We start from the raw sequence: 16456 nt of genomic DNA, 5'->3' as shown, positions 1-16456 counted from the left end.
TAAGTATGGTTTTGTGGATAAGCCTCTTACAAGTCTTTAAGTAAATGTATTTCATAATTGTAAATTTTAAGTGTGATTTCAATTAAAAATAAAAACAAAACCATCTTCACAATAGCACTAGACAATAAATATTTGTTGAATGAATAAATGGATTAATGACTTTATTCATTATGAATCCCTATGCTATTTCTGCCTACCTAGCTTCCTTTGGACTGTAATTTGATTTCTTCTATTGATCTGTCTTTAGGGAGAGAATGACCCCTGTGGTAGTGACGCAGCTATAGTGGCATTACAATTATATTCCTCATAGGAATTTAAAAGTTGGCATTGTGGTTTTATTTGTAGACATCACTAGACTGTGAATGCTTCACTGTAGAGCCTAGCATAGTGCCTGAAATGTCCAGTGAATGTTTCCTGCTTCAGTCTAGGTGGCTGTTTCATTTAGTCAGGGCATTAAAGAAAATATTTTCATCTTTAAAAACTGGATAAACAGTAATTCTAAAAATAAAAAGTGAAATAAAATTTAAGGTGTGGTGGATGGTTTATCAAACAGGAGATAGAGCAGATGAAGACATGGTCATGTCTGCCCTCTTTCTTTCATTCTAAATAGATGTCTTCCATCAGATACTTTGGATGAAGCAATTTCAAGTGCAGGTGTGGGAAGCTGGCTCAGGATAAATTACTTGGCATGAAGCTATCGCTAATATTGTTACACAGGTGAAAACAGGTTAAAATGAACACATGGTGGCTTGCACCTGTAATACCAGCTACTGGGGAAGCTGCAGCAGGAGGATTACTTGAGGCCAGGAGTTCGAGGCTACGGTGAGCTATGATTGGGCCACTATACTTCACCTGGGCAATAGCAAGACCCTGTATCTAAAATAATAAAATGAACAGCAGGAACAAACTTTAAGGGAAGAAGAAAACGCAAAGATGGCACATAATTGAACTGTGCCATTTTGGAGATGTGTGGAGGAAATGGCCATCGTTACCAGGTAGCTCTTGCCATATGCCTAATGGGGATGGGAAGGTGGTAGGATACACAGACAAGCCGTTTTCATCTTTTGTAGTACAGACCAACTGGCTTTACCTTTTTTCCTCCCTCACCAATAACTTCCTCAGGCTTGGTTCCACATGCACCTGTTTTTTGCAGCAGCATGGCCCAGTAATTCCGGAAATCTGAATCAATCACATTTATTTGCCTTACATAAAAAAGGCTTGGTCTTTGGAAATTATTAAAATGCAATGGAGTGCTTTACATGGAGCTATGGAAGTTCAGATACTGCTGTGTCTATTGTACACACTAATGATGTAGAGTCGTGAGGAGCCACCTGACATCTATTCCGGCAGGTAGAGACTAGAATAGATGCCCCAACCCATCTCCCTCTGGTGAGGATCATATGACCTGAAAAGATGCTCTGGAAAGCAAAGGGAGAGTCAGAACAGGAAGCATTAGATAAAGCATGACTTTTTAAAGCAGAAAAATTGAGAAAAAACAATGTCATGACCTTTGCCTTGATATGGCTAGGGAATAAAAAGAAAATAAACACATGCAGTCACATGAAGTTAGATATTGTGCTTTCAAATATGTTCTGAGGACTGTCAGCCTGGGACCCAGCATATGGGTCTGCCATAGCCCCAGATCACTTCCAAGGGGCAGAAGCAATCTCAGCCCACAAAGGTTGTTTGACATCTCCTCTCAACAAGGTCTAGACCAAGCTTGTCCAACCCGCAACCCACGGGCCATATGTGGCTTTGAATGTGGCCCAACACAAATTCATAAACATTCTTAAAACACTGAGATTTTCTTCATGATTTTTTTTAAGCTCATCAGCTATCATTAGTGATAGTGTATTTTATGTGTGACCCAAGACAATTCTTCTTCCAGTGTGGACTAGGGAAGCCAAAAAATTAGACACTCCTGACTTTAGGCCTAGATAATGAGGTCAGCCCAGAATCAAGGATTCCCTTCTTCTGCCACCTGGATTGGGTTAAGAATCAACATTTCCTTTAAAAATGATCACTCTACTCAAAAGAGTGTGGCATTCCCCTACTGAATCACAAGAGGATAATCTTATCAAAATAACCAAATAAGCACAACACTTAAAAATAATGGAAACATTCATTCAACACAAATCAGAAAGTACATTTTTTTAAAAAACAGAGGAAAGTGTTCATGGAATTTGTGTAGTTAAGAGTTAAAATTTGGCCAAAATAATCTGACCAGATAGCTATATAGTTAGGCTACATTCTATCAAGAAACATAGAGGAATAGAGGTATTTTAAATGTTGTGATATTCCCTATTTATAATCCCCTTTATAGTATTTTCATACCGTACTATAACGTATCTGTTTACTTGTCTATATCTCCCTCTAGGCTATAAGTTCCTTGAAGAAAGAAAGAACTCTCTCATTCTCTTTTATAGTAGAAGTTAGCATAAAGGTGCCTGACAAATAGGTGGCCAGGCACCTATTCAAACACTGTAGAATGAATACTTTTACAGCTAGTAAATAAACCAAAGTTCATACCCAATATCATATTCTGCATATTGTCAATAGAAATATTGGAGGAGCAACTGGAAGCAGCTACGCAGAAAATTTTTCTGTGTGGTAAAGAGGGTTCTGATCTTAGATGCTTTCAGTCAGAGCTGCAGTATACAGTTGGATAGGTTGTTCACTGCACAAGGTTAACCAGCCAAGGGCACTAATTGGGGCAGAAAATCCAGCCTGTATTCTACTTGACAAGCCATGAACTCCAAGACACACACACACACATATATATATATAAAAGACCCACATAAGTGAGACTGTGTATTCAACCTGATCCCAGAATATGAGTTACAGAATCAGAAATACACAAAAATCTGGAAGAAACCTTAAAGTTCATAGAATTCTATCGCCGTAAGGAACTTTAGATAACATCTGTTCTAAGAATCTTTATTTTACAGATGAGGAAGCCAAAAAGATCAGGGAGATACGTGATTTGCCTGTGGCTTGTTAGCAAAGCTAAATCTAGAAGCTGGTTGTTTTCTCGCTCTCAATCTAATACTCTTTACCACAGCTGGCTGGACTTGACATCATTAAAATCAACTAACACTGATTCCGAGCTGTGTGGGAGAGGCTGACATGCAGACTTGGTTTCTGTTTTCTCAACCTGGGCCTTGCAATGAGGTTGAGAAAACAGAAAATCTAAGTATCAGAAGTATTAGAAGATAAGCAATAATATGAAATGGCATATGAAGTGAGTGGGAGTGCCTCGTATCCATCCCACACCTAAACGTCCTGGTTCTGTCTGGAGCCACCAGGGTCAGGTGACAGAACGTCCAGGCAAGCCTCAGGAGGGTATAAGGTCAAAAAAAGCAATGCTGAATCCAATATCCCGGGGTCCTCTTGACACGTAGCTTAAGGCTCTGGGCTCATGATCCAAATTGTATGGATGAATAGGGTAAAGCCTATCCACATCTGGACTGTGAACTCCACAGGAGTGGGGCTGAGGCAGCTGCGCATGAAAACCGCAGGGAAGGGGGAAGCTAGCAGAGGAGGCCCAAGAGTGGCGGGCGACCAGAGGCAAGCCGTCACGCGCAGCCAGAAGGGCAGGGGGCGCGGCCCGCGCGGCGCTGGTGCAGCCCAGTCTTCCGGGGCGGCGCGCGCGGCCGGGGGGGCGGGGCCGGGGCCGAAGCACCGCCTACGTCGAGCTGCGTGACAATGGGGTGGGCCGCAGAACGCAGCTGCGGCGGCCGCGGGTCTCGTGGGGGCGGAGCGGCCGCCGCTGCCGCCGCAGCACGGGTCGGCGTTTGAAAGATTAAAAAACTCCAGGTGGAGAGGAAGGTGGCGTTGAATGTGCGCGGAAGCATTGGGGGTCAAGGCTCCGCGCGCCGCCGGCTGACTGGCGGCGTCTCCATAGCATGAATTACCCGGGCCGCGGATCCCCGCGGAGCACAGAGCATAACGGCCGAGGCGGCGGCGGCGCCTGGGAGCTGGGCTCTGACGCGGGGCAGGCGTTCGGCGGCGGCGTCTGCTGTTTCGAGCACCTGCCCGGCGAGGACCCGGGCGACGGCGACGTGCCCCTGGCCCTGCTGCGCGGAGAGCCCGGGCTGCATTTGGCGCCGGGCACTGAGGACCACAACCACCACCTGGCGCTGGACCCCTGCCTCAGTGACGAGAACTATGACTTCAGCTCGGCTGAATCGGGCTCCTCGCTGCGCTACTACAGCGAGGGCGAGGGCGGCGGCGGCGGCAGCTCCTTGTCGCTGCACCCGCCACAGCAGCCTCTGCTGGTCCCGACGAACTCTGGGGGCGGCGGGGCGGCAGGAGGGGGCGTCGGGGAGAGGAAACGTACCCGGCTAGGTAGCCAGGCGGCCCGGCACCGCTACGAGGTCGTGACGGAGCTGGGCCCGGAGGAGGTGCGCTGGTTCTACAAGGAAGACAAGAAGACCTGGAAGCCTTTCATCGGCTACGACTCGCTCCGCATCGAGCTTGCCTTCCGGACCCTGCTGCAGGTCACGGGTGCCCGGCATCAAGACGAGGACCGGGACGGTGACCATGTGTGCTCCCCCACGGGGCGGGCCTCCAGTCCCGGAGAAGACGACGATGAGGACCGCGCCTGCGGCTTCTGCCAGCGCACGGCGGGGCAAGAGCCCGAGATGGTGGAGCTGGTGAACATCGAGCCTGTGTGCGTGCGGGGCGGCCTCTACGAGGTGGATGTGACCCAAGGAGAGTGTTACCCGGTGTACTGGAACCGTGAGTAGTGGGCAGGGGTTTGGGCGGGATGGGCTGCCCCTGCAGGGGCGATGCGCACTGGTATGGGTTTGGGACTGGGTTGCCGCGAAGAGGGAGGCGCGTGAGGCCTGGCGTGTGGCCGGGAGCAGGATGGAGATTGTGCAGGGAGCGTCGGCAGGTAAAGGGTAAACTAGCAGATGGCAAAACCCAAGCTGCCTGGGTCAGGTGGACTGGATACCGCCGGGGGTAGCGCCTCCTGGGTGAGCCGGGTGCTGCTACCACCCCCTGAAAATGATCCAGGAACAGATCCGCAGCCCGAAGGTTTAATTTCGTGATCGTACCAGCTTTGTCCACCTGAGGATCTGATTCGGTCTTCGTTTACCGTGAACAGCCTATGATTTAAATAGCGGCAAGTCTTCTGGAGTAGGAAGGTTTGAGAGGATCTGCCCGAGAATCAACAGCTTAGTTATGGACTCAGGAAAAGAAAAGATTCCCACTGGCTGTGTTGGGAGAGGTGAAAAGAACTGCGTGAAGCAGCTCTGGTTAGTGGATCCGCTCCCTTGATGGAATACTGGGTTCCCTTACGTCCCCATTTACTTATTTTTGTCTTTGCATCTTAACCTTGAAAAATTACCGTTTCTATGTCTCGTCTTCTTCATCTGTAAAAGAGAAGAGAGAAATTGTACCTACCTCACAGGATTGTGTTGAAAGTAAATGAGAAAATATACCTGAAGGGCTTGGAACTATGCTTGGTACTTATGCATGATACGAGTGTTAACAGTATTTATTAGACAAAAACACAGATGGGTTTATAGTTAAATTAGGAGGAAGACGATCATAAATATATGCCAGTGCATGCAGCAAATATTACGTATGTAATATATAGCAGATATTCAGTAGTCACAGAAGTTACTGACCACCAGTATTATAATTTGTAATATACGCTTTTAATTTTCATGGACCCAATACCCTAACTCAGATGTCTTCATTGATTGTCACAATCCTTAGATCCTCCGTACAACACTCTGCTTTCTATTAATTAGATGGATTGATGGCAGCTTCCTTTCTGTATGTTTAGCACCTTATCATCGGCAGAGTCCATCACCTTTACCTTTGTACTCTGATAGGGCCTAGTGCAGTGGATATTCAATAACTAGGTATTCAGTTGCATCAGTGATTCTTACAAGGTTAAAACATTCATGTGTTAAGCCTGACTTACTAAGATAGCAATTCCAAAGTGTGTTGAATCACTAAATAATCATAGCAGGAAATTAAATTTCTTACTGCACCTTAAGATGATACTAAAGGCATTCATTACCATTTTTATAAGGTCAGATTCAGTGAGATCTGTTACATCATTCGCTTTTTTAGACTATAAACTTACTAAAGACAGGGTATGTTTGTTTATTCAGTTCTTTCATATTCAGAGCATTTGTATATGCATAATGGGACTCTTGTGAAGGCATTAAGAAAGATGGAAAACCCTTTCAGGGCTTCCCATTCGGTGTTTCCTTCAAATGACTTAAGCAACACTATAGATTTTTTTTTTTTTTCCTTAGGAAAGAAGTACCAAGACTTAGTGGAGCCAGAAAGTTGGATAAAAATACAGGGCATCCTTGGAAAGGGGACAGAAACCAAGAGATGACTCTTACTCTTAGATTTAACTGAAGTATATTCACCAATAATACTGTGTGCTCTCTTGGTTTTTGATAAAATTGTTAATGCTTGCATGGTGCATCAGTCTTTACAAAGTGGCTTTTGACATTATTTTACAGTGATAGCAAATTAATAGTAACATTATAGACGTGAAGAAATGGGTTCAGCGAAATTAATGAACTTGTCCAAGGTCACTCAGCTAGAAAGTGATGAAACCATTCATTCATTAGTCTAGTGGGAGAATAGAGTGTAGTATGCAAAGACCCGGACCCATCCAAGGATGAGGGTATCAGGAAAGCATCCCAGAAGATTTAAGACAGAGCCCTACAGGATGAATTAATGAAGCAGGGAAATGAAGGGAAGGGCATTCTGGCTAGATGGGGTGTCTAGACAAGGACACAGGCCTGAAACTGCGTTGCATTTTAAGGAAGTGAGGTCTGCACCTGCAGGCACTGAGATACATGGGGTGGGTTTGGGCTTTGACCAACAACAGAGACTGAGGTATGTGAGGGCTGGTGGGGGACAGGATGGAGATTGTAAAGGGAGCACCTGCACATGAATGACACATTTGGGAGAATAGCTGGAAAAGGGACAGGGTAGATATGCAATGCTAAGGAGTTTGGCCATTATCCTGTGAGTAATGAGGAACCAAACAGTTGAAGGTTTTTTATACTTACATGTGATTAATGACAATGCAAAAGTTGAGCTGGAGAGTTGGAAGCAGAATACCAGTAGAATGCTAGTGTCATAAATCAAGTGAAAACTGATGGGGGTCTACAAAAATTAACCTGAAGGTAATGTGTGCTTATCTTTCTCAGTTTTTCTTTCCTAAAGCAAATAGCCATTATGCCAATTATAACTTATAAATTCATTTTTATTAGGTAGCATAAGAGCAACATTATTTTTATCTCTATTTTGGCATTTTCTAAATAGTTCTCTATAAGATATAATCTTGTGGATGTTCAAGCCCTCGTATGGGCTACAATAAAAACACAATAGTGCTTTTTGTCTATCCTGTAATTTACCATTTCTCACAGAATCTCATATAACTTTAGTTGGTTTGTTAAGTCTCTGTGTATTATATAAGTTTTCACACTTTCTAGGAGGGTCCAGTCCCTGTATGGGTTCTTCAGCCTTTCTTCAAATAGAAAAACTAATACTATACTTTGCAGCTTTTGACCTTTCCCCTATTTTACTTTTCCTTTTTAGCTGTTTTGGAAACTGTCTGGTTAATGGTAATAAAAGTTTTTAAAAATCCAGTAAGTTCCTATGTAGAATGGTGGTATGAATCCATTAGCCATTTAGATTTTGTGGCCTAATTGAGCACACTGCCTCTGGGTGTCAAGGCCAACAAGTTAGCTATACCTAGTCTAAAAGAAAGGTTTTAATTCATTCTTCCTTTTGAACTTAACTAGCAAATAAAATTTGAATTAATTTGGGGTACATGAATCAAAAAGGAGAACAGAATTTGTCTTCTGTTGGTGGGGAGCCAGTATTATTATATATGAAAAAATATTGTAGTAAACTTATTTTTGTTTTTTTGCATGTTTAACCATTCTTCTGGCTGCATGTGGATATTTTAGATAAAAACTCATATTTGCTGAGTAATGGTTAAGTGAACTCTTATTCCCAGTGTTCTTCCTTTTGTATTCACTTCATAGACTTGTTTTGAGGATTATTATATGTAACATGCTTAATACAGTGGTTGGCGCATTGTACCAGGTGTTAACTATATGTGGATCTCAAAAAACTGTACACCTTATTTTTAAAAGTTCACATACAGGTTAGTAACATTAATCTGTGCATAATTGTTGAGTGCACACAGTTTCTTGTTATTCTGTACCTCATCAGAGGTGAAAGAATGTCTGTAAGGAATATTGGCAAGTAAGTGGCCAAAGCATTTAGTAATAGCTGTTGGGAAGGCATATGGAACATTCTAGAGATATTTCATGAGCTTAGAATAATTTAGTAATTGTGATGTGGCAGTTTGCACTAAGGAGTTATGTGATTTCTGTTCATTGACTGAATTAATAAAGTTATTTAATTGATCAAGTTTTTATATGTAGTTTCCAGAAGGAGTCTAACTATAAGCCACAGATTCTTCTTTCCATTCCCTCACTCACCACCTTCTTGTATACTTATAAAGCCTACTTGCATTATTGTAATTTTAAAAAATTTTCAGTTTCAAATGCTTTAGAAATAAACCAGTTGTCTTTATGGTGTATTGCAACAAAGAGAAAATTATATCCCCAATAAAATGAGATTTTAAAAATCAGAGCTTTTATCTTCATTACATAATGTTTACAAATTTGGCATAGATGTGACCGTGTTATTCATAATAACAATCCTTTGTGTGGCACAGAGCATCATGGGAAAATAATGGAGTCCCAGGGGTAGAAGGCACTCTTTTTTGTTCAGTTTCTGCCTCCAATAAAGCAGGACTATAGGGATCATTTCTGACCCTGAAAAAGTGTTGGAGACTTTTATCTTTTACTGTTTATAACTGTGTTATCCCCCACTAGCCTGGACTGGAAAGCAGCCTTGGACTGCGTTGGAACCCTGACCGCTCAGGTTTACAGTACCAAGACTCCAGTTTTCTGAGAACTCACCTCATCCCAGATCCAGTCTGCTTTAGAGTGCATTTTAGAATGCACAGTGACCTGCTAAAACAGAACAAGGATGTGAATGGATAGTGATATGTATTGAGGGCAGGACTTGGCACCTGACCACGGCATTTGGGGCTTCTCTTTCCCTTTGAAATGTGCCATTACTTTAAAAATGGGTCTAATATCAGTTATTGATTCACCTTATGTGTGGCTGAAATGTTATAATCCATGTTTTGCAAGTACATTATGCAAATGCTTAGAGAAATCAGTGTGGATTTCTTATCCGTGTCAACCCTCTCTGCTTTTCTTTCCTCTTTTACCATTTTCTTATAAATGAGAACTTTTATATGCTTCTGTCTTCCAAATTTTATTTCCTCGGCCTTTTATCTCCATATTACTCTTTATAGTTTGTATTTTGCTGAGAACTTTGATGTCTGGAACCTACAGTTGATCCTTTTTTGTAGAGAGCAAGCAAACAATCTGGATGTGCTGGTCAAGGAATCTTCTGAGAATTACGGACTGGGGGAGGAAAATGGAGGTCAGGGAGGAGAACTAGAAGGAGAAGGTATTATTCAGAGGAAGGCTAAGATGAAAAATATTGGTAGAAGAGATTGGGAAGTAGATAGTTCTGGAATTCCTGATAACTAGGGAATCTGAGCTAAGACCTTTGTTATTTCATGAGTGTAGTGAAATTTATACTGTGTATGTTCTATATATTTTTTAAAAACTGTCAGCATTGATGAAGGGTACAGATATTACGGGGTCTCTTCTTTTTTGCTGCAATACACTCTAAAAGTTCAGTTAAAAAGTAGAATAAGGAAAAATTTTTTTAATAGTTACTGTATGTAATCTACAGTTCTACTTTTTGATTCTGCATTGGTAAAGGGAAAAAAATATAAAAAGTGTTGAATCACTGTCAATTGAGTGGATTAATAGGATGAGAATCACAATGTAGATACTTTCTGATACCTCTAGATTAGGAGACAAGTGAAAATCAAGGTGGTAAAAAAATATGTGTAGGAACTTGCCTGTACCAGAGAGCTAAAGAAAAACAGTAGCAAAATTGATATGATCATATAAAACTAATTCTGTTTTATGTACTGCTTTTCAACATTATCAAATTGTCAACAAGACTGAATTATAATTCCATTACTTCTGTTTTTGTTTTTGTTTGTGAGATGGCGTTTCGCTCTTATTTTGTAGGCTGGAGTGCAATGGCGCCATCTTGGCTCACTGCAACCTCTGCCTCCCCACTTCAAGCAATTCTCCTGCCTCAGCCTCCTGAGTAGCTTAGATTACAGGTGTGTGCCACAATGTCTGGCTAATTTTGTATTTTTGGTAGAGATGGGGTTTCACCATGTTGGTTGGGCTGGTCTGGAACTGCTGACCTCAAGTGATCCACCTGCTTCGGCCTCCCCAAGTCCTGGGATTACAGGTATGAGCCTAATATGCCCAGCCTATTAATGTTTATTTTAATGTCTTATTACATTAAGCTATATCTAGATAATCTTTATAATCATTGCTCTTCTATGTTAAATAAACTCTACTGAATGACTGCTGGGGTCAGGTCACCCTTTGAAAATGACATTGTTATTACTTCTGTATTCCAAGACCTTAGGTGTTGGAAAATCCTTGTGAGGTACAAATTCATCTGAATGGATGGCTTTTTCCAAATAATGGAAAGTTAAGTGGAAATCTCTATAATATTACTAATTGTCTCTGGCTGCTTCTTAGTGGACTATTTTTCTGAACATTGATGCAAGCTGTCCTTTGAGAAACATAATAGGGGACAAATAACTAGTTGAACTATGTTAAAACTTTTTTTTGGGTGAGGGTGGAGTCTTGCCCTGTCACCAAGGCTGGAGTGCAATGGAGCAATCTTGGCTCACTGCAGCCTCTGCCTCCTGAGTTCAAGCAATTCTGTCTCAGCCTCCTGGATAGCTGGGATTACAGGTGCATGCCACCACACCAAGGTGGGAGGATTGCCTGAGTCTGGGAGGTCAAGGCTGCAGTGAGCTATGATGACTCCACTGTACTCAAGCCTAGGCAACAGAACAAAACCTTGTCTCAAAAAAAAAAAAAAAAACACTTTTGGCCATGAGCAGTGGCTTACACCTGTAATCCCAGCACTTTGGAAGGCCGAGGCAGGTAGATCACAAGGTCAGGAGTTCAAGACAAGGTTTTGTTCTGTTGCCCAGGTCAGAGTACCGTGGAGTGATCATAGCTCTCTGCAGCCTTGACCTACCAGGCTCAGGCAATCCTCCCACCTCTCAGCTTCCCAAGAAGCTGGGACCACAGGTGCACGTCACCATGCCCAGCTAATTTTTTAAATTATTACTTGTAGAGACATGGCCTTCCTATGTTGCCCAGGCTGGTCTCAAACTCCTGGGCTCAAGTAATGCTCCTCCCTCAGCCTCCTACACTGCTGGGACTGCAGGCATGAGCCACCACACCCAGCCTTGTCAACACTTAAGATTTCTAAAGCATGTGCCATGGAATGCTCTGCTCAGTAACTTTATTAATATATTTTTTTGAGTTGGAGTCTCCCTCTATTGCCCAGGCTGGAGTACAGTGGTACCATCTCGGCTCACTGCACCCTCCACCTCCTAAGTTCAAGCGGTTCTCCTGCCTCAGCCTCCTGAGTAGCTGGGATCACAGGCCTGTGTCACCATGCTTGGCTAATTTTTGTATTTTTAGTGGAGACAGGGTTTCACCATGTTGGCCAGGCTGGTCTTGAACTCCTGACCTCGAGTGATCCACCTGCTTCAGTCTTCCAAATGTGATCCACTGTGCCCAGCCTCTGCTCAGTAATTTTAGATGTGCACAGGGAGGAGAGTCAGAATTACTTGTAAGCTTTAGTATAGACATTTAGTTAAATGCAATCCCACTCTTATATTTTGCAACTTACTACAATTACTTAATAGCAACTTTAAGTTCATATTTTATTGGCTGAGTCTGTTATTCTCGAGAGTTCTGTAGAATTGCTTCTAACTAGGCCCAGGGTATCTCATGTGTACCTCATACACCCACTTAAACCTTCAGTAAACTTGCATTTTAACATCTGATATATATTTTAACATTAAGTGCAGCCAAGTTTGTTTATGGTTTTTTTAACAAAGTGTGTGCTGTAATCAAAAGACAATTGTAGGAAAAGAGAATCTACTTCAAAGACATTGTTGAGCACCACCACTCAAACTGAGATAAGCACAGTGTGGTTGCTCAGGCTCTTTCAGTGACACATATTCTACCCATTTGACTATCTACTGCTGAAATGAACCTTTCCTATATGGCTAACAACATATGAGACAAGTGTACATGTCTGTAGGGTTTAGGAGAAGATACTTGCCTTTGCTTAACATTCTCTTTGTATAGCCAACACTGTTATGCTTCGTACTTAAGATTAGCACAGGTTACCCATGGTTCTACTCTTTGCCTTTTACTGGAAAACATTAGGACTCCATATTTTAGAATAACTGCTTGGATATATTTGCAGTTTATTCTTCAGCCTGTTTACTATTTAGTCTGTTACACTATTTAGTGTACACAACATTACAGTTTTTTTGGTAGGGCAGAAAGGTGCAACTATATCTCATGTAGAGTAAATGGCCCTAATCCTGGAATACTGGGTTGAATCATTTGGAATTCTTATTGCCAGGCAGGATTCTGTCTTTTATGGAAAGATTACAATCCATCAAGAAGTATGATAGGCCACACATAAAGGTTGAACCTGATTTCCAGCATTTGTTTTCAAATCACCTCTCACCTTACCACAGCTCATCAGTTTCATCTCTGCCACCTCCTTTTCAGTTCTTACTAGTTTTCCTAGGGAAGCAACATTGTTTAGTGTTTTAAGAATGTTAAGGACCACTGGATCCAGACTTGGCTCAAATCCCAGCTCTGCTGTACACTGTGTGACCTTGGGCAACTGAAATTCCCTGTGCCTTAGATTCTTCTATAAAATGTGGAGAATAGTATCTACCTCTTACATTGTTTTTAATAAAATAGTTAAAATATTTAAAGATCTTAAAATATCCCATGATATTTTAAGTTCCGTAAAACTGTTAGCTATGATTGTTTCTCCATCTTCCTGCCTGTTCAGTCCTTCCAAATTTCCAACCCTCTTGACATTCTTGGCTCTCCTGTTTATAGTCGCTTTCCTGACATGGCATATCCTTGGCCCACCATCTTGGTAATCATCTCTCAAGTGGGAACAGCTCTAGGTCCCTTGTAACTGTTGCCTGCCTTTATGAGAACCTGTGATTTTCGTCTCATCTCTCAGGCCCCAGAAAGGTCAATGCTGTCTTGAGTTCTGCTGGCTTGGACCTCAGAGAAGTTTACCAGTCTTTCTCTTAAAATCTGTTGCCTGTGGGAAAGGAGGAATTCTTTCCCATAAAAGCATTCTAAATTCTTGAGCATCTGCTTTTTTGGGGGGTATACAGATCCTGTCACCAAATGTGAGAGATGCCAACTTTATCCCCAGAGCTCGTTTAGATCGTCTCTCCCAGCTACCGGGATGTTTGATGCAATAGAGAACTTTACAGTTTTCTACAAGACTTCTCAGTTTCCAGTTAAGGGGGAGCCAGTAATGTTCTTGTTTTTTTGCCTGTCAGCAAGAAAAAAATGGCCCACAATTTTTATGAAAACTATGAGAGAATTTTACTTAATTGATCTGCAGTTAAACCAGCAGTAGTAGGGATGGCAGTCAGGTTCTGGCACTTAGTGTAAAATGTAACATAAAATAATCTTGAATCTTTCCTTAGTCAAAGGAGGAGGGAGCCATTCCTTACCCAGCATTGGTGATAAAAAAAAATATGTGGGAACAGAAAAACAGATCTTTGTTGTCAAACTCCCTTAGTTTAAATCCTTGACTTACCTTAGCTATATGCCTTCGGGCAAGAATAATCTCTGTAGCCCAATTTATTCTTCTTTGTAAATGAGGATCATGCCTGCTTCCCAGAGTTATTATCAGGTGTTGTTATTAATTATTAAGATTAATTATTAAGAGTCAATTGAAGTACGTATGTGCAGAATGCGTAGTACTTGGGTCAATAAGTGTTAGCTAAGCCAGGCTGGTATATTTGCTCTTGAACTAGCAGCCTGTTTCTGGAAATTAAAAAAATATGTGGTAAACCTGTTTTATTTGGGTTTGGTGGGGCAAAGGGTGGAAAGCTGTGGCTCCATCAAAATTTCTTCAGCCTATACTTGATAACCATATATATACATACATACACACATATACCATATATATTTGCATGTACGCATCTTAAAACGACTTAATCAGTTTGAGAGTTGTGGGAATCCCAGTGAAGTTTCACACTTCACCTTAATTTCTCCTTTGAACTCTTGAGTTTGAACAAAACGAAGACTTTTCTAGGTAAGATGAAGACAAAGGAATACTTTTCAGCCTCTGATTGCCTCTGCTGGATTCTGTAGTCTGCAGAATGGCAACCTGCATTATTAATTTCTAGTATTTTTATGTGACCAGTAGTTTGCAGATTTCATTGAGTGTAACAGTAACTGGGAAGATTGTTAAAATGCAAATTCTCAGATCTGAATCCTGGAAATTTGGTACAAGAAATCTGAGCTAGGGCCAGAGAATCTTCCTCTTTAATAGAAGAAATTCTGATAGCAGGAGGTTTGAAGACTTCACGTTGGTAATTCTGTTAGTTCATAAACCCCCTCATCTGAATGGCTAGAAGCTGCCTCATCTTCATTTGTCTTCACTTATACTCCAAGAATTACCAGTTCAGTCAGTCCAAGGTTACATTTCAAGAGATTCTGGGGGAATTGGCCTTCTTCTGGCAAATTGGTACTTTTATTTAATCTCAGTTGTTCTTTCTACTTCTGTATTGCCACTCTCTCCTTCAAATTTAAAACTTCTGTGTCTTATTGATCTTCTGTATTATTTTGTCAGTGAGAAGGATGAAGTCTCCAACTACAATTACGGATCTGGTTAGCCTGTTAATGAAGTTATATTGGTTTTTGCTTCATGTATTTTGAAGCTCTGTGCATAGATGTGTATACATTTAGGATTATTATATCCTTTTGATGAAATACTGACTTTATCACTTTGAAATATCCCCCTTTATCTCTGGTAATGTTTCTTTTGTTGAAATCTACTTTATTTGATACATAGCCATTCTAGATTCCTTTTGATTAGTATTTGTAATTTATATCTTTTCCTGTCCTTTTATTTTTAAATCTGTATGTGTCTTTTACCTATCTGTTGGATCTTGCTTTTTTTTTTTTTATAAGATGGGATTTCTCTCTTGTTTCCCAGGCTGGAGTGCAATGGCACAATCTCGGCTCACCGCAACCTCTGCCTCCCAGGTTCAAGTGATTCTCCTGCCTCGGCCTCCTGAGTAGTTGGGGTTACAGGCATGTACCAACACTCCTGGCTAATTTTGTATTTTTAGTAGTGATGGGATTTTTCCATGTTGGTCAGGCTGGTCTTGAACTCCTGACCTCAGGTGATGTGCCCACCTCGGCCTCCTAAAGTGCTGGGATTATAGGCATGAGCCACCTTGCCTGGCTGGGTTTTGTTTTTTAAAATTTATTATGACAACCTCTGCCTTTTCATTGGCATGTTAGACCATTTACATGTAGTGTGATTAATGCTAAGTTTGATTTTAAAATGAACATCCTGCTACTAATTTTCTGTTTGTCCCGTTTGTTCTTCGTTCCTTTCTCCTCTTTTCCTGCCTTCTTTTGGATTGGATATTTTTTTTATGATTCTCTTCTATCTTTAATAGTAGATTTTAGGGGATACTTTTTCATATTTATCTTGGTTTGTGTTCTTTTAGCTTTTTTTTTTTCTTTGAGACAGAGTCTCACTCTGTTATCCAGGCTTAGAGTGCAGTGGCACAATCTCAGCTCACTACAACCTCCACCTCCCAGGTTCAAGCAATTCTCCTGCCTAAGCCTCCCAAGTAGCTGGAATTATAGGCACAGACAACCACACAAGGCTAATTTTTGTATTTTAGTAGAAACGAGGTTTTACCATGTTGGCCAGGCCGGTCTTTAACTCCTGACCTCAGGTGATCTGTCCATCTTGACCTCCCAAAGTGCTGGGATTACAGATGTGAGCCACTGTACCCAGCCTGTCTAAGCTTTTTGAATTTTGATTACATATATGATAGATCATTTTATATAGTTCCCCAGTTCATGGATACTCTATTCTGTTTTCTAATTTTTCCCCTCATTCTTTTTTTTTCTTTGTATTTCTATTTAGGTAATTTTTATTAACCTGTTTTCGAGTTCACTGATTGTTTGCTCAGCTATGTTGATCAAAGGTATTCTTTTATCTTATGTTTCTAGTTTCTAGCATTTCTATTTGACTCTCTCATAGTTTTCTGTCTCTGAAGGGTTAAAAAATTATTGTGTCACTTGTGAAAACTGGAATAACCTTAGTAGCGTACTTTCATTTACCCCCCCCATAGCTGTTTTGCCATTGTCATACATTTCATTTCTATATT

General features: G+C 41.4%; 1 protein-coding gene and 1 long non-coding RNA gene across 8 annotated transcripts in view; one reads left to right on the top strand and one right to left on the bottom strand.

Moving 5' to 3' along the window:
* Positions 1-109: 109 nt before the first annotated feature.
* On the bottom strand, positions 110-3647 carry LOC116532161. The gene is made up of 3 exons (XR_004260732.1): positions 3274-3647; positions 1091-1418; positions 110-498 (listed from the first exon to the last, which is right to left on the bottom strand). It is a non-coding gene; the product is annotated as an uncharacterized LOC116532161 (long non-coding RNA).
* A 34-nt stretch (positions 3648-3681) lies between these two features.
* The window catches only part of DDHD1 (DDHD domain containing 1), a 110765-nt gene continuing 97990 nt past the window's right edge, over positions 3682-16456 (top strand). For 4 of the 7 annotated variants that reach the window (XM_032251094.1, XM_032251096.1, XM_032251095.1 and 1 more), the window contains exon 1: positions 3682-4740. In XM_032251094.1, coding sequence (XP_032106985.1) covers positions 3906-4740 — 835 coding nt within the window. In that variant the 5' untranslated portion in view covers positions 3682-3905. The remainder of the gene's footprint in view (positions 4741-16456) is intronic. The other 3 variants (XM_032251099.1, XM_032251097.1, XM_032251098.1) reach the window with 1 other exon arrangement.

The sequence above is a fragment of the Sapajus apella genome, unplaced genomic scaffold (genome assembly GCF_009761245.1).
Source record: "Sapajus apella isolate SASKATOON/1434 unplaced genomic scaffold, GSC_monkey_1.0 scaffold74, whole genome shotgun sequence".
Taxonomy (NCBI): Eukaryota; Metazoa; Chordata; class Mammalia; order Primates; family Cebidae; genus Sapajus; species Sapajus apella.
This window is presented reverse-complemented; position numbering and strand designations above follow the sequence as displayed.